Source organism: Oxyura jamaicensis, chromosome 5 (genome assembly GCF_011077185.1).
Source record: "Oxyura jamaicensis isolate SHBP4307 breed ruddy duck chromosome 5, BPBGC_Ojam_1.0, whole genome shotgun sequence".
NCBI classification, from domain to species: Eukaryota; Metazoa; Chordata; class Aves; order Anseriformes; family Anatidae; genus Oxyura; species Oxyura jamaicensis.
The window spans coordinates 48725325-48751157 of record NC_048897.1 but is presented as its reverse complement, the minus strand read 5'-3'; the positions used below and the strand labels follow the sequence as shown (position 1 = coordinate 48751157).

The 25833-nt window shown below is 41.8% G+C and overlaps 2 protein-coding genes across 4 annotated transcripts in view; one reads left to right on the top strand and one right to left on the bottom strand.

Moving 5' to 3' along the window:
* Positions 1 to 3176, bottom strand: part of DHRS7 (dehydrogenase/reductase 7) — a 36483-nt gene extending 33307 nt beyond the window's left edge. Inside the window, exon 1 of the mRNA XM_035328332.1 lies at positions 3118 to 3176. Coding sequence (XP_035184223.1) covers positions 3118 to 3161 — 44 coding nt within the window. The 5' untranslated portion in view covers positions 3162 to 3176. The remainder of the gene's footprint in view (positions 1 to 3117) is intronic.
* Positions 3177 to 4735: 1559 nt separating this feature from the next.
* Positions 4736 to 25833, top strand: part of PPM1A (protein phosphatase, Mg2+/Mn2+ dependent 1A) — a 32148-nt gene continuing 11050 nt past the window's right edge. Inside the window, exons 1-3 of one of the 3 annotated variants that reach the window (XM_035328328.1) lie at positions 4736 to 4884; positions 18927 to 19778; positions 21528 to 21645. In XM_035328328.1, the coding sequence (XP_035184219.1) occupies positions 18945 to 19778; positions 21528 to 21645 (952 nt within the window). In that variant the 5' untranslated portion in view covers positions 4736 to 4884; positions 18927 to 18944. Of the gene's footprint in view, positions 4885 to 5629; positions 5908 to 18926; positions 19779 to 21527; positions 21646 to 25833 lie in introns of those variants that run through there. The other 2 variants (XM_035328327.1, XM_035328329.1) reach the window with 2 other exon arrangements.

Sequence of the window (25833 nt, the reverse complement as noted above, 5' to 3'; positions counted from 1 at the left end):
ACAAAATGGATTGGCACACGCCGGCCTGCCATGCCAGCACCTCTTCTGACACCAAACACATCTTTTTTGTCACTGTTTGTAGAGCAGGCTCATGACACACTGCTTTTCTGTCAAGACTTTTCCACTTTAACCTCCAAGGCAGCTAAGGTTGAAATGGGAGGGAAAAATAAAACCATATACACGTGGTTTTTGTCCTAATTTTTCATTTTCTTAAAATGTTTGTAGACTGTACTGACATTCTTCTCCAATTTTCCTATTTCACATGAAAAGCAGGCTTTGCTTGCCATCAGCTCTTCATTGATATTTTGCTATAGGTAGAAGGAGCCACGTATAACAAAGGTGATTTGCTCTGAGAACCTTCCTGACTAACTGCATTTATCCCCCTGAGCTGCCTGATTTTTTATCATCTTCGTTCGTGTAAGCTTTAGACTTTGGGAGTAACTGGGACATGTGATGCCTTTCCTGTATTTCACTTATAAAAAAATCCCTTTCTTATTGACAACAGAGCATAGTGCTGCTTGTACTGAAAATGAAACTTGCTCCCCTAATTAAATGACTTGTTTCTTCACTTAAAACTGGCCTTTACATAGCATAACAAAAATGCATTATTTAGGAAGTACAGAAAATGCGTTGCACATTGAGAACTTGTAAGAGCGAAGGACAAAGATTCAGAGTCACAGCTGTCAGTTTGGCATCTCCAGCAAGATTTTCTTCTGAGTAAAGGAAAATAGAGGGAGTGTTACTGAACTTCTGAATCTCATGTGTTTAGTCAGCTGACACAGTAGTGACCAATGCTAGTATTAAATCTGGAAAATGTTCTATAGAGCAACCAAATAACAATCTTGAAGACCAAATCTTCATCGTAGAGGTTTCCTGCGCAAGGCCATAGCTCCCAAGCCTTTCATAGCCAAGCTCTGTTTGGGAAAGCCAACCACATCCCATAGCAGCACAATAATCCTAGCCAGCACAGTCCAACAAAACTTGGTGTCCCAGGCCCGCCTTACTGGCTGGGAGCCACTGACTGATGGCTGAAATGGAACAGGAAAGATTCTAAATACGCTTTTTAATTTGTATTTGGAGTGTCAGTGTAAAGGTGGTGCCTAATGAATACTGACAAATAAGAAAACTACAAATAGAATATGAAGAGTTGGAGGAAAAGGGGGACATAAACAGTAACAATATTCTAGAATAAAACTTTGTATTTTTTTTTATATTAAAGCGTTTTCCCTCTATTGACAGTTACTCTGCTTTGATTTTGCTGATTTTCCTGAACTGCATGTTACTTCCATCGGTAATTTCTCACCAGAAAAATAAAATTCATCACTGAGAATTGCTTTTTTCTGTTAAGCTACAATCAGAAAACAAGGCTGTGATGCCTTAATGATTTTGTAGATTGCAAAGTACCAGTATTTGTTTTTACAAAATCTTGCTGTTTGAATGTTGTTTTTAGAAACTATCAAGAGAGCATAAATCTTCAGGCAAAGCACGGCAGTTTGTTTAGCCCTTCTCAAGACTCCAGCAGAAAGCAAATTATATCAGAACTGCTGCACTTTGAGAATGCAGGACTTTTGCATACCATGTTCTTCAAAAGTTCAACGTCTTCGTGACATCTTTCAGATAAATTCAGTTTGGATACAGGATAAGCTCTAGATGTGCGCTTTTGATGATTTAAACATCATGTGATTATTAATCATAGCTACAGCACTGGCATTTTATGGAGTTCCCAATGGCACAGCTGCCTGAACAGATACCTACAGATGTCATCACACCAGGGTGTTGCTGCAATAGTTCTCAGAAGATGTAAAGCCTGCAGCATAGTCGTCCAGCTGGCTTTCGGATTCTAAAAATAGGTAGAGCCCAGTGGAGAAGAGATGGGGCAGGGCATGGGTACTTCACAAGCCAAGTATGAAGATCCGGCAAGTTTGAGATCACAGGATTACAGGCTAGGCACATTAGCATGAAGATTTGTATTCGATCACCTCCGAGCACCATGACTAATTAATTCATCTGAGCCATCTAAAAGTTAAGCACTTAGTCTAGGTTGTCACCTCAGCTTCTTCTCTAGTCAGAGAAACTGCAGGAGAGGAAAAGTTACCTCCAGCAGGCAGCTCCCTCAGCCAGCTGCAGACACCAGGGTAAGCACAGCATCAAAGTTGTCTGAAGGTGCCTGCCTCCTGCCACTGTTTCAAGGCAGCCTGGACAACAGCTTGACTACACATCTATTATTTAAATGAGTATTACTAAGTGACACAAGACCTATTCCAAATAAAACATAAGTTTACAGTCTACCAGCTGGTTAGGCTGCAAAGTAACTTCAGATATATTATTTCCCATCTATGCCAAATATTCATGGCAGGCAGAAGGAGAAAGACTGAAGATAATTAAGGGAAGCTGAAAAAATAAGGCTCTCTGCTTTTCCCAAGCTGTTGGGCAAACCACAATGTGAGACACTGAAAGAAGTGCAGCTTTTTCACTTGAGGAATCAAGAAACTGAAATCATGCAACACAACAATAAGTATTTGCACTAGCTGTCCCCTCTCTAAAGAACTTTAAAACTTCTGATAACTTATGCTTTTTGTAATATAAAAAGTTCAACCAGAACTCCAACTGGCATTCAAACTAAAAGAATTAAAAGGAACAGTGGCAATACCCACCTGCAGACTACGGCAGCCTCATACAGAATAAGCCCAGTACAAAGGGAACAGATCCCAAAAGGCAGTTACATCGCCACGTGATCCCAGTAGCAACTGCAGTGCTCTACTCTGGTTTCTGTGAAATGATGTTATGCAGAACCTTGATCAAAGCGTGGAATTTTTCTCAGATGGAAGTTTTAGGGAATACATTGGACAAAATCATCTTCCTGCCTGCAGTAATCAAATGTGCATAGTTGGATAACCTATTATTTGGATAGATATTTTAAAATATTATTGGTAAAAACATCAATTTTTTAAAACAATTTTTTAAAACATCAAGTTTTTAAAAGCTGTAAACTGAAGAAGAAAAATATTCTCTAAAATATACATTGGAGCAGCATGTCATTTTAAATATGCTTTCTTAAGCTAATGAAAATTCCTTATTCCAAACAATATGTGATCCTTCTCAATAATCCAGGCATACCTGATGATGCAGTGCTGAAGGAGTTTCACGAGTCCTGTTAGCATCTCCTTGACTGTGGAGCCAATGTTTTCAGTGACTACAGGTCCCAGTCATCTATACCCAACCTTGATGTCTTACTAAAGGGAAAACGAAGAGTTGTATGCTGGGAGATGTAGTCTCATCAGCTACAAATATGCATAGAAATATGCTACACACATGCATAGAAATATGCTACACACAACTCTGTTTTATCTTAAACGTGATGTTTGAGTTTCTGGTAACTATTGATTGCCATTGCTTGTACAACTGGTCAGGCAAAACGAGCAAGCTAAGTCAAAGTTACACTTCAAGAAAATACTGTCATAATTTGACTCCACGCAATTTCCCAAGAAAAAAATAAACAGAAGATGACAGCAGCAAACTCTCTGCTGCCATTACATTCCTGCAGCTTAAATCTAGGGCATCACTGAAAACTTAGGCCAGGTTTTTGTTCACTTATTTTTTTAATGCAAAAACCCAGGTGCAGGTTAACACCAAACAGAATCCAGTAACATCTGCAATTGCATGTAATTCAGTGTTGAGAGATTTATTAAAGTGTAAAAGGAAGGTGAAAATTATTAAATTTATGTTTAAGTGCAGAGGTTCGAGAAGCATGACTGTGTATGTACATCAGCATGCATATTCTGGAAAAAAATTGTGTAACCTTTACCCTGACTGTATATTGTAGAATTGTTGAGGGAAAAAAAAATTCAAGTCTGAACTGCATCAAAATTATAACTAATTGCCTTTGAATACCAAGAGGAAATTTCAAATACCATTAATGAAGGTTATGGGAATTCTCTGTGACCTTCCAAAAATCTCCCCTTGAGGAACAGACTTCATATATTCTGCTCCCACCTCCAATATATTTTTGGAATATTTTGCAGTTAAGCTTCCCTAAAGGTTTGTTTAACGACTCATGGTGCATTTATCTGCAACTTAAAGGCCTGAAATAGTTCAAACAACACTGGGCACTGCCAAGCGGTGTTCATGCTCGTGCTAACATGATTAGGGTGAATAGAGTAAGATCAGGTCCAAACATACCATTCCCTCACAGTCAGCAATGGAAACTGGGGATTTTGTATCCTGCTGAGACACAGTAAGTTTATCTATTACAGAAAACCCTACAACCATGAGGTTTTGCTACAGCTTTTCCAGCCCTCTCTGGGTAAGGCTTTTCTGTTTTTGTAGGTCTCATCTGCCCAAGAGCCCTCAATTAACTGCCCTCGGTCACTGGCAGGGGCAGGTTGAAGCTACACTGATTGTTACCTACGATGGCCAGAGGAAGCTAACCGGCAATTTGAGGGCTTTCCAAACATGTAGAAAAGCCTTCACATATGGCTGCGCGCTCCGGTTACTATCAAATATGGAAACCCTCTAGCCGACCTCCCTGATCCTTCAGCTAAGCACCCACTTCAGCCATTCCTTCTCCACGGGCTCAAAAAACCAGCCTGCATCCCTAACCCTCCCCTTCCAAGTAGTCCTTCCCACATCCACTCCACCTCTTAAAATCCTCAGCCCGGGGTTTAACCGCGGCTCGCAGGAATTAGCCGCACACGGCGTCCCCTGCAAGAGCCAGCCAGGATCCCAGCAGCCCTCCCCCGCCGCATCCACCTCCCCTCTCCTCCGCATGGCTCGCTAGGAGGGCGCCGGGGCCGGCAGCTGCTCCCGGGCGCCGGGGGCTCACGGCCGACTCCTCGCCGGAGGCAGAAGATGGGAGAGAGCCGGGGAGAGGCACCCGCGGAGGAGGTAAGGCCGGGGGGGCGGGCCTGCCCCACAGCGTGCTCATCGCCGACGGGAGCTGAACCCCGCGGGGTTATGAAACGCGCCGGGCGCTGGTTAATGGGGATCCAGGGCTCGGTTTTGCCGGCTTGCAGCGGGGGGGGGGGGGGGGGGGGGGCGGGGGAGGGGTAAACCCGTGGGGGGGCAAGGGTAAAGGCGCCCCCCCCAAACCGGGCGGCCCCCCCATCCCCCCGGGGGGGGGGGGGGGCGGGGCGCTTCCCTCAGGGCGGGCGGGCGGCCCGGCTTCCCCTCAGGACCGCTTCACTCAGGGCGGGCGGCCTCCCCTCCTCTCAGGATGGCTTTCATCTCCTCAAGGCTACCCCCTCAGCCCGTCCCCTCCTCAAAGAGTCCCTCAAGGAGCCGGTGCCCGCTCCCAGGGGCAGCCCAGGAGCCGCCATCCCCTCCCTTCCCCAGCGCCTCCCTCCCACCCGCTTCTCTCCTCCCCACTCCCCTCAGGGCTCTGATGACGTCTTCCCCCCGAGCTCGCGCATGCGCGCTGGGCCCGGCGCGGGGTGATGTAATACCTCCCCCCCCCCCTCCGAACATCCGGGCACCCCACGTGCGCGCTCCCGCCTCCCCCTCTTTTTCCCCTGCAGCGTGCGCGCGCGCGCGGCGGCGGCGTCCGTTGCGGGGTGGTGGTGGGAAGGGGGGGGGTAAACGGGAGCGGCGGCGGCGCATGCGCAGAGGGGAGGGGGGGAGGCGGCGCGCGTGCGCGAGAGCGGCGGGGGGCGGGTGGGCGCGGGCACGGGGCCGGGGCCGGGGGGAGCCGAGCGGGAGGGGCCGGGGGCAGCGGGGCCGCCATGAGCGCTGCGCTCCCCCTGCGCACCGAGCCGCCCTCGGCAGCCGCCGCCTGCGAATGAAGTGAGGCGAGGCCGGGCCCCTTCCTCCTCCTCCTCCTTTCTCCGTCTCCTCCTCCTCCTCCTCGCCCGGCCTCCCCGCCGCGCACCTCGGGGAGCCGCCGGTGCCGTCTCCGCCGCGGCCCGGAGAGGGGTAAGTGGTGACGGGGGGGTGAGAGACGGGGGCTGCGAGGGGGCTCCGGGGCTGTGGGGAGCCCCTGGGGGCATGCGGAGCCCTCAGGGCTGTGAGGGGTCCCCAGGGGTGTGGGGGTCCCCGGGGGGCCGTGAGGAGGAGGATGAGGAGGAGGAGGAGGAAGGCGAGCTGAGGTAGCAGCAGCTCCCCTCCGTCCCCTCCCTGCTCCAGAGTTCATTTACCGAAGGCTATAAACAGCCTCCTCGCCCATCGCCGCCCGAGCCGTGGGGCACGCCGCTGGGAGCACGAGGAGAAAACACCCCCAGCACCACCAGCAGCACCCATCTATTTATAAAGCACCCACCCAGCGAGGGTCGGGGCACCCAGCGCGCCCCGAGCGCTGACACTGCCCCGCAGCTCGCCCTCGCCGACGCCTTTTGGGGCGGTTAAAGTTGGAGCGAGGCTTTGGGAACGGCGGCGTGAGCAAAGGTTGCTGGGGAGCTGCAATCTGTCACGGGCCACGGCGGTAAAAGTGGAGGTAACAGGAGGGTGTCCTCGATGGAAAAGTTGCCCGGCGATGTACGAGATAATGAGGCTCGCGTGCTGCGTGTCGTAGTTCCTATCTAACCCTTTTATTACGTTAGCATGGGTTATGGTAGCCACGCAGCTGTGGGGCTGGCTGCGGGTCAGTTTTTGTCAGGGTAGGTTTCGCAGGCCTCCATTTGATATGTATTCATTTTAATTCCGTACAATTAAAACGCTTCAGGGTTGTGCCCCGCGTGTGGCAAAATTCTGTTGTTGCAAAACTAACCAGTGCCTGTGAGGAACTGCTTTGTCGTTGAGCTGTACCTTCTGTCAAGGGAGAGGACGGCAGTGGTTCAGATGGCCTGCGTGGTAACCTTAGGGCTGTGCATGCCAGATGAAGGAAGTTTTGATTTGTAATTCTTTCAAGCAGAAGGCAGTCTTAAAAGAGATCCTGAGAGCTGGAGGTTTGAGGCTCCCTTCCTCAGTGGTAGGTGACACGTTTTCCATGGGTTAGGATGGATAACGTCAAAATCAGTAGAGTCACTTTGTGAAGTCCTGGTTCTAACTCTGTAATGGTTTGCTGAGCCTGAGCACGCACTGCTTCGCTGCTTAGGTGGCTGGCGAAGGCTTCGTGAAGCACCAGTGAAATTAAAGACAACCGCTGTTACTCAGGACCCTGTGCGAATTGCTAAATTAACAGGAATTGAGCAAGTTCTACCCACATTTCTTCTCTGACAGCTTTGCTTTTAATACTATTCATGGGTTTTCTATGAATAAGATCAGAGGGAAGGGGTGGGGAAAACACAGGTCACGGAAGTTTTAGATTTTCCCTGTCTGAGCAAAGGAAAGGTATTGAAGAACACTTTTTGATAGGTACAGCAATATTTCTCATGGGGGTAGGGAGAGCTGCTCCTAAAGCTTTCCCCTCCAGGCCCGTATTTCTGGGCCTACATCTTGTGTAGGGGGCTGCTGTAAAAGTAAAAGCCTCGCTGATGCATTGTGCCAGTTATTAATGTTTTCCTCAGCCATATTCATCTGATAAAACCTGATAAATGTAGCTCGTACTGGAAAGAGCTGGTCTCTACTCTCTCTTCTGGTAGAGCCATGTTTTTCTAGCGTGTTAGTCAGGGCCTAGCTCTGGTTAAAAGGTTTAGTCCTTCGGTTAGTGGTTGTCTGCTAAATATTTCCCCTTGAGGTACAGCAGAAAACTATACCTGTTTTCCAAGTGCTTTGCTGCGTCTAGGTGAGCTCGAGATACTTTGTTGGAGCTGAGGAGCAGGGCTGGAAATGCCAAGGGACTGGTGAAGCTTGCAGGTCCAAACAAGCACAACTCACTCGGTGCAATTTGAATTAAAGCAGCACACAAAAAAGTCTTTTCTATAAAATCGAGCTGGTTGCTTCTTATCTGGAGAGCGGCTTATACGGTGCCGTTGAGTCATTCTTGCTGAGAGAGCATTTTAAGAACTATCGTTAAAAAGCTTAGATATTTAACTTTGGCACAGTATAATTTGCAAACTTATGTAACCGGTATGTTTTTGAATGCAGCTGTCAATAAGATCTTATTGCACTTTTCCCTTTTTAGTGGAACTGGGAATATAAAGCAGCTGCTTTCACGAGATGACCTACATATAAGTCATTCATCAACAATGTATTGCTTACTAAAATATTGACATTAATATTGGCTTCGTTTTCACATGCTGAAGCCTATGCTAATGTCAAAATATTTTTACATAATGGCAAGTCATTTACAAATAAGCAAGTTTGGGAATGGGAAGTGCTGTAAAAAAACTATTCAGTTTGTCTCTGCAGACCTCAACTCATTTTAAAGACTTTACTAACGTTTGAAGTCAAGACAATAATGGCTTAGCAGAGCTACACCTGAGCCATGCAACATTTCTTCATACTATAGCACGTGGTTGTAATTGTTCTCCTCTCTTCTCTTAACCCATAGCTCACTTTTACTTTTTTTTTTTTTGAAACATTGGTGTATCTGTTTCATCTGTAGCTCTTTCTAAATGATGGAACCTATAGTCACGTTTATTCTTTTTGAAAATTCCGCTGTTTCTGGATAGTATTTTGCTGTTGAAATCTTAACTGGTATCTTTAGCTTTAGTCTTATGATCCAAATTTCAGTTAAAACTATTAGGATAAGAAATAAACTTCTCTAAAACTTAATTATGGTTAACTGTGACGATGCTCTTCATTGAAAGAAGGACAAATTGCAAACTAAACAAATTGTAAACTAAAGTTTACATCAAAAGCAGATAATGCCTGAAAAAAGAATGTTTAGAAGGTCCAGGGAACATACATAAAATGTAGTTTGAGAGCCAGCGCATAAAGGAGTTGTTTCAGAAGGCTTCATGTATTTGAACCATGATGTAGCATGGATCAGAGTGGTGATCGTATTATCTCATAGTGGCTCTTTTACATTGCTCTTTTTCCTATCTGTCTGCGAAGGAACAATTTTAGATTTATTATGTTTCTAGAGTAAATCATTTAAATCTTAAGGCTTGCGAGAACATCTAGTCCAAGGAAATTGTAATCAGGGCAGAAGAAAAAAAAGCGAGATGCCATACTGAGGGAACAGACTGATTCTTGTTCCTGGATCGAGGCAGTATCCAGCTGAGTGCTGTAGGTGTTGAGGCAGTGCTATAAGGGCTGCTTTTCTCATTTTCTACCTACCAAGCTGTTCTCCATGTTAAACCACCTACTAAGTTAAAGATGTCTGTCAAGTTTCTTCTTTTTGCATTTCTCTTTGTGTGTTTAAACTGAGCAGGCCTTTGTTTTACTGGGTGCTCGTTTAATTTTTTTTGTTGTTGTTTTCACATACCAGTAAAATTAACTAATGGATATTTCAGCTTGCTGCTGGAGTCTCCAGAACAGCGTGTTTATAAATATATCACACAGTTGCTCAGATTTTTTAACAGCTCGTCTAAAAAGGTGTTCGTATGTGACCAAACCAACAGAATAAACACTTCCTTCATCTATAAATATTACCAACAAAGTACGCTTCCACTGTTTAGAGTGTAAACTTTGGAGCAGTATACCAGCAGAAGAGCATCTCAGAGGGATGCAAAGGAAAAACAAAGCTGAGTACTCAGATTTCAGCGTTGAAATTTAGAGAAATGCTACAAGTTTACACCTAGAGAAGTACATTAATCTCATTATTGCTCACCCCTTAGTTCTCAGTTCAGGTAAGAATATTTTAATTGATTATAATGTTTTAAATCTTCCAAGAAAATAGTTTGTAAAGCCAAGAAACTCAAGTGTAATGGGCCTTGTGCTCTGGTAGCTGCAGTTTAAATAAAGCAAAGCACTTAAATGTCCTTACGCGCATAGGCGATGTGCAGCTGAATTATGTGGGACTGCGCAGATGCGTGATGTAACCCTCATACTTACATGCCTTGCTGGATTGTGACCCAGAGGATGAAATGTGCTTTCATGTTTGGGTCTCAACTGTAACTTGAAGGATTTTCTGTAGCTATGCGTGCAATTCAGTCTGTGCTTTGGGTCTGGAGTTTGAATGCCAATCTGTATTCTTCTTGGCCGCGTATCGTGGCTATTTGTGCGCAACACTCGGCTGGTTTTAGATTAAGGAAATACTCTAAAATGCAGTAGCCGTGAGAACTGTGTAATCTGTGCCTAAGCTGTTTGTGTTTGGAGATGATTATAAGGAATTCACCAGTTGTCTGCTGAGTTACATAAACCCAATCTTTAGGAAGGGGTGCAGAAAGCAGAGAAGTGTGGGCAGGTAAGCGGTTAAGTATTAGGCTAAAGGAACGTTTCATGAAGAAAGAATCAGTTTCTATCAGTCAATAATTTTGTGGTTCCCCTAATCAAATATCTTAGCTATTTGGACAGACCCTTCTTACAGACCCTGTATTGCTTCTGTCTGTAGGGAACTGTTCTGGGGCTGCAAAGTGAGGCCCTCTAAGCTCAGGAACTGCTGGTTTTGACACTGTTTAACTTCAAAAACAGGTGAATTCCATAACATCCAAGTTTGGTGACCAGGATATTTACAGTTGCAACAAGCTCAGGTTTGGACTCAGAAGATCATCACCTTACTGCCTTGTCCATCAAAGGCAACTCCATCACCTCTGGCTGCGCTGGTGGTACCAGGGCTGAGCCTGGTAGTTGGCTGGACCTTCAGAGAAAGCCATCTGCGAGGACTACAACAGGTTTATTTTTTCCCCTTGGATTCTTTTTGTCTATTTTTAAATTGTCTTGATGGAGGGAAAAAAATCTACTTTTATTCCAGCAGTCATTCTCTATCTTTTTTTTTTTTTTTTAACAAGATAGGAATGCCGGGGATGTGAGGGCAACATGGCTTTGTAAATAAAAGTTCTCGGCATGTACAAATGAACAAACTCCAGCTTTTCCTAAGCTTTGAGGATTTGACTTCCAGGTCTTAATGTGCTTCTGGCATAGTTTTGATGTAATTTCCTTGCAAGCAAAGCCAGGTTACAGCTGTGCACTTCAGAACATTTCCTATTTTATTCCCATTTGATTCTCATGTTTAGCCAGCAGGTTTGAAGTCTCGTGTGCTGCTTTTCCTATATCCTCACCAGAATCGTGGTAATGTTGCTGTGATGAGGACTGCAAATATTTTCTCGTAAAACGAAGAGTCTGGAAAATTGCTTATGTATCTTACATTAAATAATTTCATAATAATGCTTGGCTAAGCGGGAGGTTTTGTGACCCTCATGGAAAAACATCTTCTAATCATCGGGCGTTTACTGGCAGCGTGCAGCTTGAGACATAAAGACTGAAAATTCGGAATGAGATGGGGTGATGATTCCATGTGTTTGATTTTCTTTGGGTTGTATAGATCAGTAATAGCACAACAGCCTTTGCGGTGAGGGTATCAGTTAAACACTGCAAGAGCATTCAGTGCAGAAAGGTGGTGCCGTGCTGTAAGGACTTGTCCACAGCTACATCTGCATTACCACAAGTGACAATTCTCAATTACTTTAACTATTAAAAAAAAAAAAGTGGCAGTTTCCTGAGTAAGAAACTGTTTCATCATAAGCGTGTGTGTGTAGGTTTTTTTATTTTTTTTTATTCTTCTATATTTCAGGAATGGTTCAATTAATGCATTTGATGTTCGGTCATTTTTTAAATTGCTGTTATTCAAGCCTCACTTTGTTTTTGTAGTCTCAGCGAATAATCCCATCAGGACCTCTTTCCATGCGGCATATTTTTCCTCATTTATTTTAACACTTTAGCTAAAACACTGGGGTGCTGGGAGGGGGAATCTGCAGTCGCTTGACTTTACTCAGTGGCCTTTGAAGAACCTGAGCAGTTCTGGTCCTAAGAAGCCATTCTGGGCTCGAGCTCTGCTATTGAGAATTTCATTTTCCTCTTTTGGGTAGCGGTGGTGAGGGCTGGACACAAATTCTGCCTGATTCTTCTGAGTAGGGTTAGCTGAAGTTGATAAAAAGCAAATGCCGTTTTGTTTTGTTTTTCTTTCTGACTCAGAAATAGCAGTGAAATACTGCAGTTCTTCCACTAAAGAAAACATTCCTCGATGAATCTTCAGAATATCTTTCTGTAAATGGCAAATAGTGTTTGGTTGGTAATACTAGCAGGGAACAAAGATGCTCAGACTTCAAGCTGTGAATGAAAGGTCGGAAGAAAGAAGTTTAAAGAACGGTTTTATTTAGCTGTTGCTTGAAGCATTTGATATGTTCAGGTCTGTTGAGTTCTTGGACTTTCTGAGGCTTATTTGTACTCCAGAATTGGATACTAGGGCCACTGTGTCTAGGAATGGGGTAATATTACGGTGCTAGTGGCAATACTGTTGGTATTGCAGATAGTGGGGAAAAAAATTACAGTTCGACTTTTATGACAGTATAACTCCAATTTTCTGCATGCTTTTTCTCCCCCCTCCCCTGTACAAGTCTTTTTATTCTGGTGAAACTATTGCTGTGCCTGGTTCTGTTGGAGTAACTGCAGCACTCTAAGCTCTTTCTGATTAATGTGGGTGATTTGATGGGAACCCTTATTTTTACTTGCGTTCCTTGCTCTTTGAGAAATTTTGAATCTTGGTGCATCTCGTTTATTGAAACATAAAATGAAGCAAGGCCTTTCTTTCTCCCAACTTCTGTCTGCAAAGACTGCAGCTTCCTTGGATCTCACAGTTCCTTTCTACAGTGATTTCCTCAATGGGGCTTTGAATTTTGGCTCTGAGTCTGCAGGAGTTTGTGTGCTCTTAACAAAGCGTTTGTTTAATCTCGGTGTCTAAAATGGGTGTCTTTTGTTTATCTTCCAACACATTTTAAATAAGAAATCTGTGGAAAATGTTGAATAACCAGAAAGGGGCTGCAGCTAAACATCGGGGGGGGGGGGGTATGTTTTTTGGTTATTAATTTTTTCAAGCAAGGACCTTGGGGTTTTCATTCTGTTCCTACTGCTCACACAGCAGTGTATGATGGTGCAGAGCTAGCTCATTGATTTTCAGAGATTTTTTTCATAGTGATTGGGCTGCTTGTACTTTGATACTGCTGCCTAGTGCTTTTTTCTTATACTCTCCCACCTCTACTTTGAAGTACAAATATTCAGAAATAATCAAGAAATTTCTCAGGGCCAAGAAATACTACCTTTTTTTTTTTTTTTTTTTCCTGAGGTTACCATTCTTGTTAGGATCTTGATGAGTGACTGGTACTTGTGGATGCAAGTTGTATCTCCTCTCAAAATCAATTTAGTGATTCTTCTACTCCCAACAGTGGTCCTAGTGATTCTGGGAAGAAGTGATTTTCTTCAGTAACTGACCACAGAGCAAAATAATTCCATAAAGAAATATTGAAGCTGCATCACCCTCTTTCTAAATCTCTGCGGGAACTATTTGTTAGATGAGTTATCTTTCTCCATGTTCAAGGCTTTCTTTTTTGGAAAATCAGATTACAAACATCTTTCAAGAAAGTTTGGACCTCTGCCAGCATGCATGCATGTTGAGAATAACAGCTCCTCGTTTAACCTTGGAACAGGTTTGGTTGTCTGGAGAAAAGGTAGATAACAGCAGAAAAAGGTGAAACGTGTTGCTGAAGGCAGGGTGCTAGCTTAGGAGTGGTTTCCTTCCGTGTTCCAGAAGACCTCTGGAGCCTTTACCAATCCTCTCCGAAGTCCTACCATCACCCCCCAACGCGAACAACAAATACATCGATGTAGGAAAGCAAGTGGGATAAAATATTTTGCTGTTTAATACGAGGACGCAATCAGAAAGGCTGTCAGCCCCTAGCAAGAACAGGGAATTTTAACCCAAAGTGTGGTTACCTTTAAATAAATAAAATCTCTGTGAAATTGTTTATTAAAATAGCCCAATTTCTGCATTTCATTTCTTCTCCTACTTCATTTTTGGAGACAATTCACATGTCTTTTTTGGCCATCTATTCCTACATTTGAAAGTACACATTCAGAAACGTCAACTCTAATTTTCGGTACTTTATTGATGTTGTTGATCCGTGAATGCCAGGACTCCATCGTATAGCCACCGATAGTTTTGAAATAGTTTCATTGGCAAGAAGCTTTTTCATGACTTCATTCAGCCCATGACTGTGGTGTAATTATGTCTCCTCGTCCGCGTGTTCTGTTTTATTTTAGTCATTCTTCTGATCCCTGGGATGATCTCTGACATGCTATTTGTTAATGTTAATTGATTTGGGGCTTCCAGTATGGACTCAGATTTTTCATTCAGCAGAAGCTGACTTGAGAAATGTTTCCGTGCAATTATATCCTGACTGGTTACTGCATCCAAGGCGGGGGGGGGAAGTGCCACGGATCAGGTTGGAGCTGAAGGGTTTGGATGCCCCTTCTCTATTCACCGAATTATACATACTGCTGCTGACTTCTTCTGTGTCCTGTAGTTCAAGTAAAGCTTGTAATCTTGCTTTATGCGTGCTCATTACAGCATACAGGGCATAATGTCACTTGGAGAATTGTTCCAGGAAATTGTAGTATGGGGACACTTCTCAGCTTAGGTTGGACAAATAGGTACGGCTGCAGTGTGCCTCGTATAAGCAGCTTATGCTAGTGGAAGGAGTACAATTTGAGCATTGTTTTAAAAGGATTATTAAATTATATATTGTTAAAGTACAAGCTTCAGGTGGGGGGTGGTGGCTTTTCTTGGACAAAACTCTCGGTTCATAGTTTGAGGTCTTTGGAAAAATACATAATGTTTTTGCGGGGGTATATGAATTGATTATCCTTTGTGAACAATTTAAAATGTTTGAACCTTCAAGCAAATGAAAAAGCATACGTAGAATTTATTTTCATGTGTACCAGGAGTTAATACAGTTGCACTGACTGGATAGTATAATTTGAGGGGACAAATAAAGGGGCAAAGGGATTTCATGCATTCCACTGGTGTATCTGCGGTTGTCCGTGGTTGTCCATGGTCTGGTATACTAATTACCCTCCTTTTCTTTGCCACTCAGTTCTCCAATTGCATCTATTTTCAAGGGTTTTAGCTACTGACTCTTTGGCATGCTCCATTCATTATTTCAGTTTTGTTTCTAATGCTGCAGTCCTTTGAATTTTGGCACTCTTGTGTTTTATCCCAGATCTTGTTACTTGTGTTGATTTTTGTAGGCCTGTACAGTACTCTCGCTTTTCTGTCTGCAAACTGCAAAACTTGAGTTTTTCATGCACTTGCTGTAGAGGTTCTCCTTCAGTTTGACCTCTACGGAGTCAGCGTTTCTGAAGTCATGCTTCAGATGCACTCGTAGATGCGTGGATGCATCCTTGGCTATTCATATTTATGCACAGGGTCCAGTCTCACTTCTTTTAATTAATAAATTATTAAATAAAATAAAAATAAAATTCAGAAGCCTCTCTAATTGCTCTTGGGAGCCAAAACCCAGGACCTTTGCCTGCAGAAAGCTCTTTCTTTCAGGAGTAACTAATGGAAGGCATAGACACCGAGATGGTGAACCAAGAGTCAGCCTCGGTTAAAACTGGAGGTTGTTTGTCCAATTGCTGTGACAGTTGCAGCGCCTGATGTTGTTTCAGTTGCCCTTTCTGAAGAAAGTCTTGCCCCTCCGATGTTCCTACAGGGCACTGCTGTTGTCGTACTGTAGAGATTCGTCCTCCTCTAAGGATAAAACAATGGGCGGTGTACATTCGCCAATAGATGCACCGGTAAGCTTCCAGATTCAAGGGCATTTTCTCTGACTTTGGCTTTAGGAGGGATAGGAATGCTGTCTGTCCCCATTGGTCGTTCATACATTGCTCAAGCATCCTGAAAGTGGAGGCCAGGTTTGGTATCCCAGGGCCAAAGATGACCAGATGGCTGCAAGTGACTAAAGAACTGTAGAAGAGGGGTAGGCCAAGCCGTGCGTGGAGTCTGGGTGCACGCAGACTCTTCTGGCCTGACTTCTCTGTTGTTAGTGGTGTTACTTAACGAAGTCCTGTTGTAACTTGGTTGCTTGCAGTGCTGTAGGTCAGCCTGATTTGCATACGTGGTTATATATGCTGAAGTAAAGGTGTCGTCCTGGCTTAAGCAGCATAGTGCTCACAGCTCCTCATGAAAGAATGTATGAAGTGCTGGTGAGTTAGGTAGGCACTGATGTGTGAAAGATATCTCTAGATAGGGACCTGAGAGCAGGTTTAAGATTTTTTTTTTTTAATAGGGAGGCAGCACAGCTTTCTTATATCAGTCTGTTTGTGTGTTTTTTTCTGCTCCTTTAAAACTTAAAAAAAAAAAAAAGAAGGTAACTTGAAGACTACATAAGGGGGAAGTAGCAGGTAGCCTGCGTTTCCTAGGAATTCACACATTGGTCATTACTAAACTCACATTTCTGAACACGAAGTGAAATTGTGGAAGACTCAAAGGCTTGGCACGTTCACCCTACCTGTGAGTAAACTATGCTTTCCCTTTAGATACAGCAAGCATTTTGAGAACCTGGCCTTGCACGCCTCCAGATGTAGAGTGGTGTTACGGTGGAAGTACGACTAGCTAGAGCATTGCGAGGAAGGTAACTGCGGTCTGTTGCTGCAGTTTCCAGAAGGTGAATACTTCTTGCCATGGGCTCTGAATAATTCCCTAAGTAAAAGGTATGCGTGACCACATTGTGGTTATCCTGCTCTCTGGTTGTATTCACATCTCTGGTGGGTTGCTCACACCCTCGAAGAATCATGTGTCAACATCTCACCTCCGAGGCTTAATTTAGAAGAATAGCAACAGCTTTCGTTTTGCCTCCTGGGAAGGGATAAGGCAACTTGATTTTAAATGGAGAGCAGATTTGTTGCTTTTTTTTTAATCGTGGTTTAGGTGACAAACTACTGAGAGGGATGAACAGCTTAGAGAACACAACTGTGAGTATTGGGTACCTAGTAATGTGAGAGACTAGAAGGAACTGCTTTTTCTGCTTCAAAATTGGTAGTGCTTGTGGTTGGTTTAACTACATCTTCTTAATGCTTTTGGTTGCTTGCTTTTTTAAACACAGTAGTAAAAAATGCAAAATACTTTGCAAAATGTGGCATTTGCCAGGGCACTTTCTGCCTTTTGAGTTCTAAATTAAGGTGAGACAATTTAATTCTGTTTTGTGATCTCTTCAACAGTAAGAAAGTGCTATACATTAGTTTAAACTCTCCTGCTGACGAGGGCTGAATAAGAAGTCTCTTCCATGAAATAATTCCCCGTCTGATCTATGGCAGCATTCTGTAATTATTTTGATCACTCTGACTTCATTAGAGCTGTATGTCAAGATAAAAACATCTAAGTTGTATTTTTTCCTAGCAACTGCAGTAACGTGAACCTCATGCATGTGCTTGGGATACGAGAGCAGCGTGCACCGTATTTTGCTGCCTAGTTCCAGTTTGCATGGGCATCGTTATTTCGTGCTCCCTTGAGAAGAGCCAGAACCGAAGAGCAGGGGTTGGCGTGAGAGGAAGCAGAGGTGTACTGCTGCTGACAACTCTCTCCATGCAGCTGAAATATGCGTGGCTTTTGTTTTTGTTAGCAAAGCATGTGAGCAAAAGCGTATAACCAGTGCGTGTGCCTTGCATTTGAATCCCTGTCGTGGTGAGATCAAATATAAACACTTCTTGCCTGTTTATTTTAACACGTTCAGATGTTTCAGAAAGGGTGATAGTGGGTTGGAGGAGACATGCTGGAAGGCTTTGTTGCATACACGGTTTCATTTCTAGCTGGGGATGTGCTGGAGTAACATGTGAGCAAAAAGTGATGTTATCACTTAGCGAGCTGATCTAACATACTCCACATACATGGTAAAACCTAAAATCCCTAGTAAACCAACTTCTCTCCTAGTACAGCAGCTTAGCTCGGGCCTCGGGTAAAATCTTATTTTGAGATTCATCTCGGTTGCTTTTTGTCTGTCGTCTTCCAATAGAAAAGCTGGTGTTATTCCCTTACGTTGTATTGTGTAACAGTGATTTGCACATTCTTTGGTGCCTGCTGAATTTGCAAGTATGTAAAATGTGCGACCTATTTTGTGTGATTTTTTTTTTTTAATAATGAATGCTCAAATAAACTGATGTGGATTAGAAGGGTGGGTTGGATGGGTAGGGTGTGAGAGCCATGAGGATAAACCAGTCAGTTTGCAAATGTAATTCTTCATTTCTTAAGCATGAATATTTGCTGCATCACATCCCAGTGATTTGAGGTGGAGGAGGATTGGGCGTGCAATATATTGGGCTGGCTTGAAGAAAAAAATAAGCAGCGTGAATTTACAATGTGTGTGATTTTTATTTCTAAACAGGTTTCTTTAAAAATGTCAGGGGTAGTTGTCTTTCACTGAAGCATGAATACATTAAGGTTTTAAGTAAATCTGCAGCACAGACATCTGAGAAGCTTGCTGTGTAATTTAACTGAAAATCTAAGGATGAGCTTTCACAAGATGGCTGAGCCATGCTAATGGCTTGCTGCTGCCTAAAGGGACAGCTGCTCTGTTCCTTCTGTGTCTTGCTCCTAGTTATCCAGTCTTGTCACTTTTTTTATGCAGGCTCTGGCATTCATCTCGACTCTCCAGATCACTTTACCTGCTTAAAAAACAAACAAATCTCCTTCCCCAAAGGCAAACCTAATCATTTTCCTTTTGTTTACCCACCACCATCGTAAAAGCAGAAGGTGAGCAGTACTTCATGGCTGGGCAGTAGGGGTCTAGGGAATGTCACTGGCCTGGAAACATTGAACTCTTTCCTCGGCCCAGTAATTGCAGGGAACATTACTATTCAGATGTGTGCCAATCTTGCCAGTTCATTTTATATATACTGATACTAGAGACTTTTACCAAAGCAGTGCATGATAGTGGAATAAACCTCTTCAAGTATAACAACTGAAAATACTTTTTTTAAAAAAAATAAAGCACAGTTCGGCTAGTAGCAATGTCCTTGTTTAAATGAGATGAAAACAATGCAAATTTGACTTTAGAGAAAATGAGGCTTTGTATTTTTGTCATCTTAGCATTACTTGCACTTTCTATTATTTCATAGTTTCCATTAGTTTATTTACTGCTTACGTTCAATAATACCTTAATCCTTTTTTTCTTTCTTTTCAGAACTGAAGGAAAGTCATCATGGGAGCATTTTTAGACAAGCCAAAGATGGAGAAGCATAATGCCCAAGGGCAAGGGAATGGGCTTCGTTACGGTCTTAGTAGTATGCAAGGCTGGCGAGTTGAAATGGAGGATGCGCATACAGCTGTGATTGGTTTGCCAAATGGACTTGATGGATGGTCATTTTTTGCTGTATATGATGGGCACGCTGGATCCCAGGTTGCCAAGTACTGCTGTGAGCATTTATTAGATCACATCACAAGCAACCAGGATTTTAAAGGGCCAGATGGGCCCCCATCTGTGGAGAGTGTAAAGAGCGGCATCAGAACAGGTTTTCTGCAAATTGATGAACACATGAGAGTCATCTCCGAGAAGAAACATGGTGCAGACAGAAGTGGGTCAACAGCTGTGGGTGTCATGATTTCTCCCCAACACACATACTTCATCAACTGTGGAGACTCGAGAGGTTTACTTTGTAGAAACAGGAAGGTTCACTTCTTCACGCAGGATCACAAACCGAGTAATCCACTGGAGAAAGAGCGTATACAGAATGCGGGTGGCTCTGTAATGATTCAGCGTGTGAATGGTTCCCTCGCTGTTTCAAGGGCGCTTGGAGACTTTGATTACAAATGTGTTCATGGGAAAGGTCCTACAGAACAGCTAGTCTCACCCGAGCCTGAAGTTTATGAAATTGAGAGATCAGAAGAAGATGATCAGTTCATCATACTGGCTTGCGATGGTATCTGGGATGTTATGGGAAATGAAGAGCTGTGTGACTTTGTAAGATCCAGACTTGAAGTCACTGATGACCTTGAGAAAGTTTGCAATGAGATAGTTGACACCTGCTTGTACAAGGTAGCACGACTTGAGAGGAAAAGTTTGTTTTCACTATTAGATGTTGATGAACGCGTTAAGAATAATGATTTCAGTTGATAAGTATGTTCTATGTCAACATGACCTTGAAAGTAATTACCATGATTCCCATTTAAATGGCAATAGAGGGGAAACAAGCATGCAGCAGCAACAGTAGGGGCATCTTTGATGAAGAGTTGAAAATCATGTACAGATATGTTGTGATACCTGGGAAACTAGAAGCTAATGGGAGTGTATGGGCAAGCCAAGGACAATAACTGTCCTTTGCTATTTCACAACATACCTTACAAAACCTTAACTCTTTCATCAGACTAGAAGATACTCTTTCTCTTCCTGCTTTTCCCTTCCTCTCATGGGCATATAGTAACTTTACTGCCATAATTACATGAAGATAAATGTGAAATGATTGAACCCTGACTTCTTATTTTACAATTTAAAGTTTTCTCTCAATTATATGAAGTTCTGACTTCGTAAGTCAGCTTTTGTTCTGGTTTAATTACTGTACTTCTCATTCAGTGTTGTGTCGTACAGCTGTGAAGCTAACGCAGAAAAAGATAGGACTGTTTTGTTTAACAAATGTATGCAATTTTGTGTACAATAACTTCCACCTCGTGTTAACATATTGTAGGATGGTACAGTTAAGATTTGAAATACTTAGCTTCGTGGTTTATCACTTAATTTTCCAAAGGCATGCTATAAGTCATAATGTAAAATGCCCAACATTTTTGATACTAAAGAGGCAAGAGAGCATCTCAGCTCTTGCCACGTGGCTACAAAGGTCATTGTTTCCCATTTGGAAAAAAGGAATCGCTTTCCAACACTTTGGAAGATTAATAATGCATATAGTTCTGTTTACAGTTTTGTCTGGTAGTCTTGAAAACAAGGGAATGAACACTGGCTTGTGGATGCTGTAACCTTTGCAGTAGCCAGTTGTCAGCACCTCCTCATACACCCGTATATACTTTTTAAAACATTTCTGCTTGTTCTTGATCTTATTTGCATTTAATTTACATTAACTGCTAAGCATATAGATGCATGTTTGCAGACAAGAGCTCAGGGATACCGAAAGCAAACTAAACGGTTACTTTTCATAAGCAGAAGGTGTCTGTATTCTAATATATTTGAGTATTAGAGTTGTGTTTAATTTTTAAACATTACCATTTCAAAGAATGCTTTTGTAAATGCCTAAGCCCCTTCCAGCTGGTCTTTTAACAGATAGTCTAACCTGTAATTTGTCTTTTTAGAAACGGGAAAAAAAAAAAAAGGGCAGTGTTTTTAGGGGGAAGCATTTTCTGAATTCAACAACTTCTTGTGTACTGTTTTTAAGCAGTACAGATCTTGTTTACTGATTTAATATTTCAGCTGTTTTCTCAGAATGATCAGATGGTACTTAAAACAAGAGGGAACACAGCTTTGTAATTGCACATCACTTATTAGTAATGTCAGTTTTAAAAAGACAATAGGCTTTCTAATTGGCTCCAGGTAGTCTTCAGACCATAAAAGTGGAAAATAATATAATGACTTAGAAGGTAGTTTTTACTGAACAAACTACAAGAAGTAGATTTCTGGAATTCTGGAAGGAAAGAAAATAAGGTTAATGATGATGATAATCTGTGGGAGCAAAGGTTGTATTCTAGTACCATGATTGGTGAATTCTTGTTTGTAAAATGCTTTGATGTGGATTTAGTCTGGTATGTATGCATTCTCAAATCGTTTTTTCTTTTCCACCAGGGAAGTCGAGACAACATGAGTGTGATATTGATCTGTTTTCCGAATGCACCAAAGGTATCACCAGAGGCGGTGAAAAGAGAGGCAGAGTTGGACAAGTACCTGGAAAGCAGAGTAGAAGGTGGATCATTTAAAAAAAAATAAGTAACTTTGTTTCTAAACAGCCTCCCTGACCCCTTCCCTTTCCAACAACTAATTGTATATAGGCTTTTTGATAGACTTTCAAGTGCCATTGGCCATCTAGTGTACATCTCTGAAAAAGGCACTCTTACAGTCCTGCTGTATATACTGACAAAATTCTGCTATGAAAGTGCAGCAGACTGTAGCCCTGAAAATTGTTCAGGATGTCAGAGAGGATACGTTTGTGCTCAGTGTTCTTTGTGAGTCCATTGACAGCACTACAGACCAGTCAATCCCTGTTCCTGTTACATGGAGTTAAACGAAATAGTCAGAATTTCTTGTAAAGTGTCTACGAAGGTGGTAATTTGAGTGCCACTTCTCTGTGTAGCTCTGTCTGCAAATTAGCCGGAAAAATATTTTATTACACAATTGTGGTAGGGTTACAGCTTAATTACTGTCATCTTACAGGCACCTGCTAACATGTATACTTACTTGAAAGTATGCCAGAAATTAGTTAAAGCTAATCTTTAAGCATTCCTGATGAGCTCAATCTAGGAGCACATCTTTGATAATAACTTCAAAATTTTGTCTAAATATGTATTTCTGGAGTTCTTAAACCTTCAGCTGAAACCACGAGTCTTAGGTGTTTTGGCTCACCTAACTAAAAATTTAAAATCAGTTTAATTTATGAGATTTCTCATGAAAACTGGATTTACAGTGCCTTTTGATATTTAAAGATGATCACAGCTTGGATTTTGTTTCTGAAATGTAAGACACAACCGTATGCATTGCTTGCATAGGTTAAGTCTATTTTTGAAGTGGACTCCTCTACACCTATACGTTACCAGTCTAGTTACGTACATATACTGCAAGAATCCTTAATAGCACATACCTCACTGTACACAGAGTGCTTAGCAACATGGTATCAGTGATTAGTATGCCACAGGAATATATTGGGCACTTTTTTCTTCCTTAACTTGTGCGAAGGTAACGCAAAGTGTAACTTCAGAAGTTTCACAGAGGGCTTGTTTAAGTGGGAATTCTGGGTTCAGACAAATGAACGTGCAGTTTAAAGCACTTGCTACCTTGTAGGTGCTCCTTCAGGAAGCTTTTTTTGAGGGCCTTGTTCCTGAATCTTGGCAAACTACAGCTGTTCTGCCCCCAGATAAATGTCCACACAAGAGCTTTTCTGTGTTCTATATAACTTCTACCTAACAGGAAAAGTTGGTGCACTATAGTGTGAATCTTTTTGACAGCGTAGCAGGAGTATCCACACGTACGGTAGCACTGCATGAGTTGAGTGTCAGATGGCTTTCTCCATTTCAGAGCAGTGAACAGCAGACATCTGAAGAGCTCACTATATAGGCCCACTCACAGAACTGGTGAAGAGCAAGTATGCTGTAAATTCACACATTAATTTATAGCATGCTAACTCTCCTAATTACCTTACCTTATTACTTTCATACCTTACCTATTTTGTCTTACTTCAGACAAACCCATGACATGGAATATGAAGATAGCTTCAAGTTTAGGCTGCATTTCAGCTGACCCCATTGTACCCTTAAGATTATTAACAGTGGGGAAAATTAACGCTTTTGTACAGACTCCTCAGTAAATGAAGAACCTAACACTGGAACTGCATGTGATTATGGTACATACAATGAAATTGGTTGCCAATTCTTTCCATTTATACAAATATAACATTGCAGGAATGAGTGATGTGTCATACTTGAATAGAGGCAGAAGGATTCTGTATGTAGTTATAAAGCACTTTAATACTAATTTAATGACATGTTATCTGAACTACTTGAGGAAATGCATTGTACTTTCCCTCAAGGGTCTTTACTTCTTTTTAAAGTTGTCCTCAATCTTTTGTCTATTGTTGCACAAAGATATTTAAATTAATGAACATGTAGTAAACACTACTCAACCCCATGGTGATTTTTATCAGCTGTAGGCAGAACTTGTCATTTTAGCTCTTACATGGGAGGGAAGTTGAGAGGCTGAAACAAAACAGAAGTTCAAGTATAGGTGTTGATTAATTTTGTTATGTTTAACTTGATAATTCTTGTGCAATTATATTATTTCTTGGTGGAAATGGATTATGTAGAATTGGCTAGTAAGGCTACAGCCTCTGAAGTTTTCAACACTACAGTAAATATTCATCCTCTTAACATAAGCACTGCCACACTTAAAGCATCTTGACTTTAAAAGCCTAACCTGTAGCTGAAGGACCTAGAAAATGTAAAGACTACTTTTAGAATTCTCTTACTGATTTGTAATATCAAAGTTCAAATTGATTAAAGCAGAAACCTGGTGAAAAATGCATATAATGTGTTCTTCTGCACTTTGGTACTCAGTGTAGTCCTAACAGGTAATGAGATTTGATGCTTACTAATGTGCATTTTTCCTGGTTGTGCTTTTTATTCCCTTGGCCTAGAATATATCTTTATACTGTGAAGAAGTAGTGCAAGTTTTAAGACTGAACAGGGCTTATCACTGATGGGCCTCTTGAACAAGAGGGTGTTGTAACTAGATGATCTTTGAGGTCCATTCCAGCCCAAACCATTCTTTGAACATGGAGAGTTGATTCAGTTTTTAAAAAAAGTAAGAGAGCTTTCTACTCACTGTGTCACTTTGGACTCTCCTTTTATCAATTCTCGATGTGTTTGTGGTCCAGATAGCGACAACAGATAATAATGGAAGAAGAAGCAAGTGTGGAGAAGCATCGTTGTGCCATCACTTGCAATAAATCAGTGTTGCTCCTAAAATGTCATGTAAACTTCCTGGTAGTTTACATCCTAATTAGTCATTCCAAAATGAATTGCTGTTATTTGCACTAATATGTGAGTTATTGATGTGTTGACTCTAAAAAGACGCTTGTCTACGGTTCTTTTTCTGTTCTCAGTTTACTGCATATAAGCATACAGTAATAGATAGTCCTTGCAATATTTATATCTATGTAGAGATAAATACTTTTCAGTTAGCTGTTATTGTTCCCTCCTATATTTACACAACATTGAAACTTTGGCTTTTTCTTAAACTTTGTGTGGAATTCTAATTCAGAATACGAAGTAAGCAGATATGTTTAAAATCCCTTATTTTAGGGTTGTAAGTACATTTTTCCAGTACGTGATACCATGAAAATGTGTAGAAGGTTTAAAAGTAAATTGAAGAGGGAGGGGGGCTTGTAAGATGTACTGAAAGAAGGTATTCCAATAAATTAAACACAGCTAGCAGACCGACTCCATTTGTTGTGTCATCAGTGTTCATTCAGTCTGTATCTTTAGTTTTCTCAAAATATAAATGTATTCATTTAGTGGAGACTGTATGTTAAATGTACCGCAGTTACAGGTTGTGAAACTGTGTAGTATAGGTAAAATATAAATTCCTTATTTTTGTACAGCAGAACTCTAGCTCTAGCACAATGTAGAATATACTAGATGTTCAAAATTGCACAATAAAGGAACTTGGCAAACCAAATCTGAGATCTTGCTTCTTATTCAGATTTATGAGTGTTAGATTATTTACTAAATGTTAGATGGTAAAATGAATTTTGGCCGTAGGTGTTTGAGGGAACTGCAAGTTTTTAAGGTACCTATGGTGTGTGGTGTCAAACTTGTAAAATGTAGGTTTTGAACTGACCAGGGAAAGCTTTGTGTTGCAGAGTCTGACATGTTTGAAGACTAGACAGTGTTTCCAGTGTACATTGCAAATAATTTACACAGCCTGACTGCAAATAGACCTGACTGGTTTTGTAAATGCACATAGCCATGAGAAACAATTGCATGCACAAAAATTCAATTATTATTATATTATTATTTTTTTTTTTACTAAAAAGGACTGAATTTGTGCTCGTTTTAAAAGCTTCAGTGTGCCATACCTCACTAATTAATCTATAAAATGGAAACTTGGTGTGCTATCTGGAATTATTGTTTAGGGTAAATACTGAATGCTAAAATGTTTATTTCAAAAGTGGTACTGATGAATTCCAACTACTCTTCAAGTTGTGTAAATACCTTATGACATGAAGAATAGTGTGTGTGTATATACACGTGTATATATGCACAGACATGCTCGTTGTATGTGGGCTGCAGTATTCACTTGAAGATCAGCAGTGCCAAGTCTTAATTCATCTCATTTCTGAGCTCTTGTTTACAGAAGACCTGATGAGATGCATTTTTAAAAA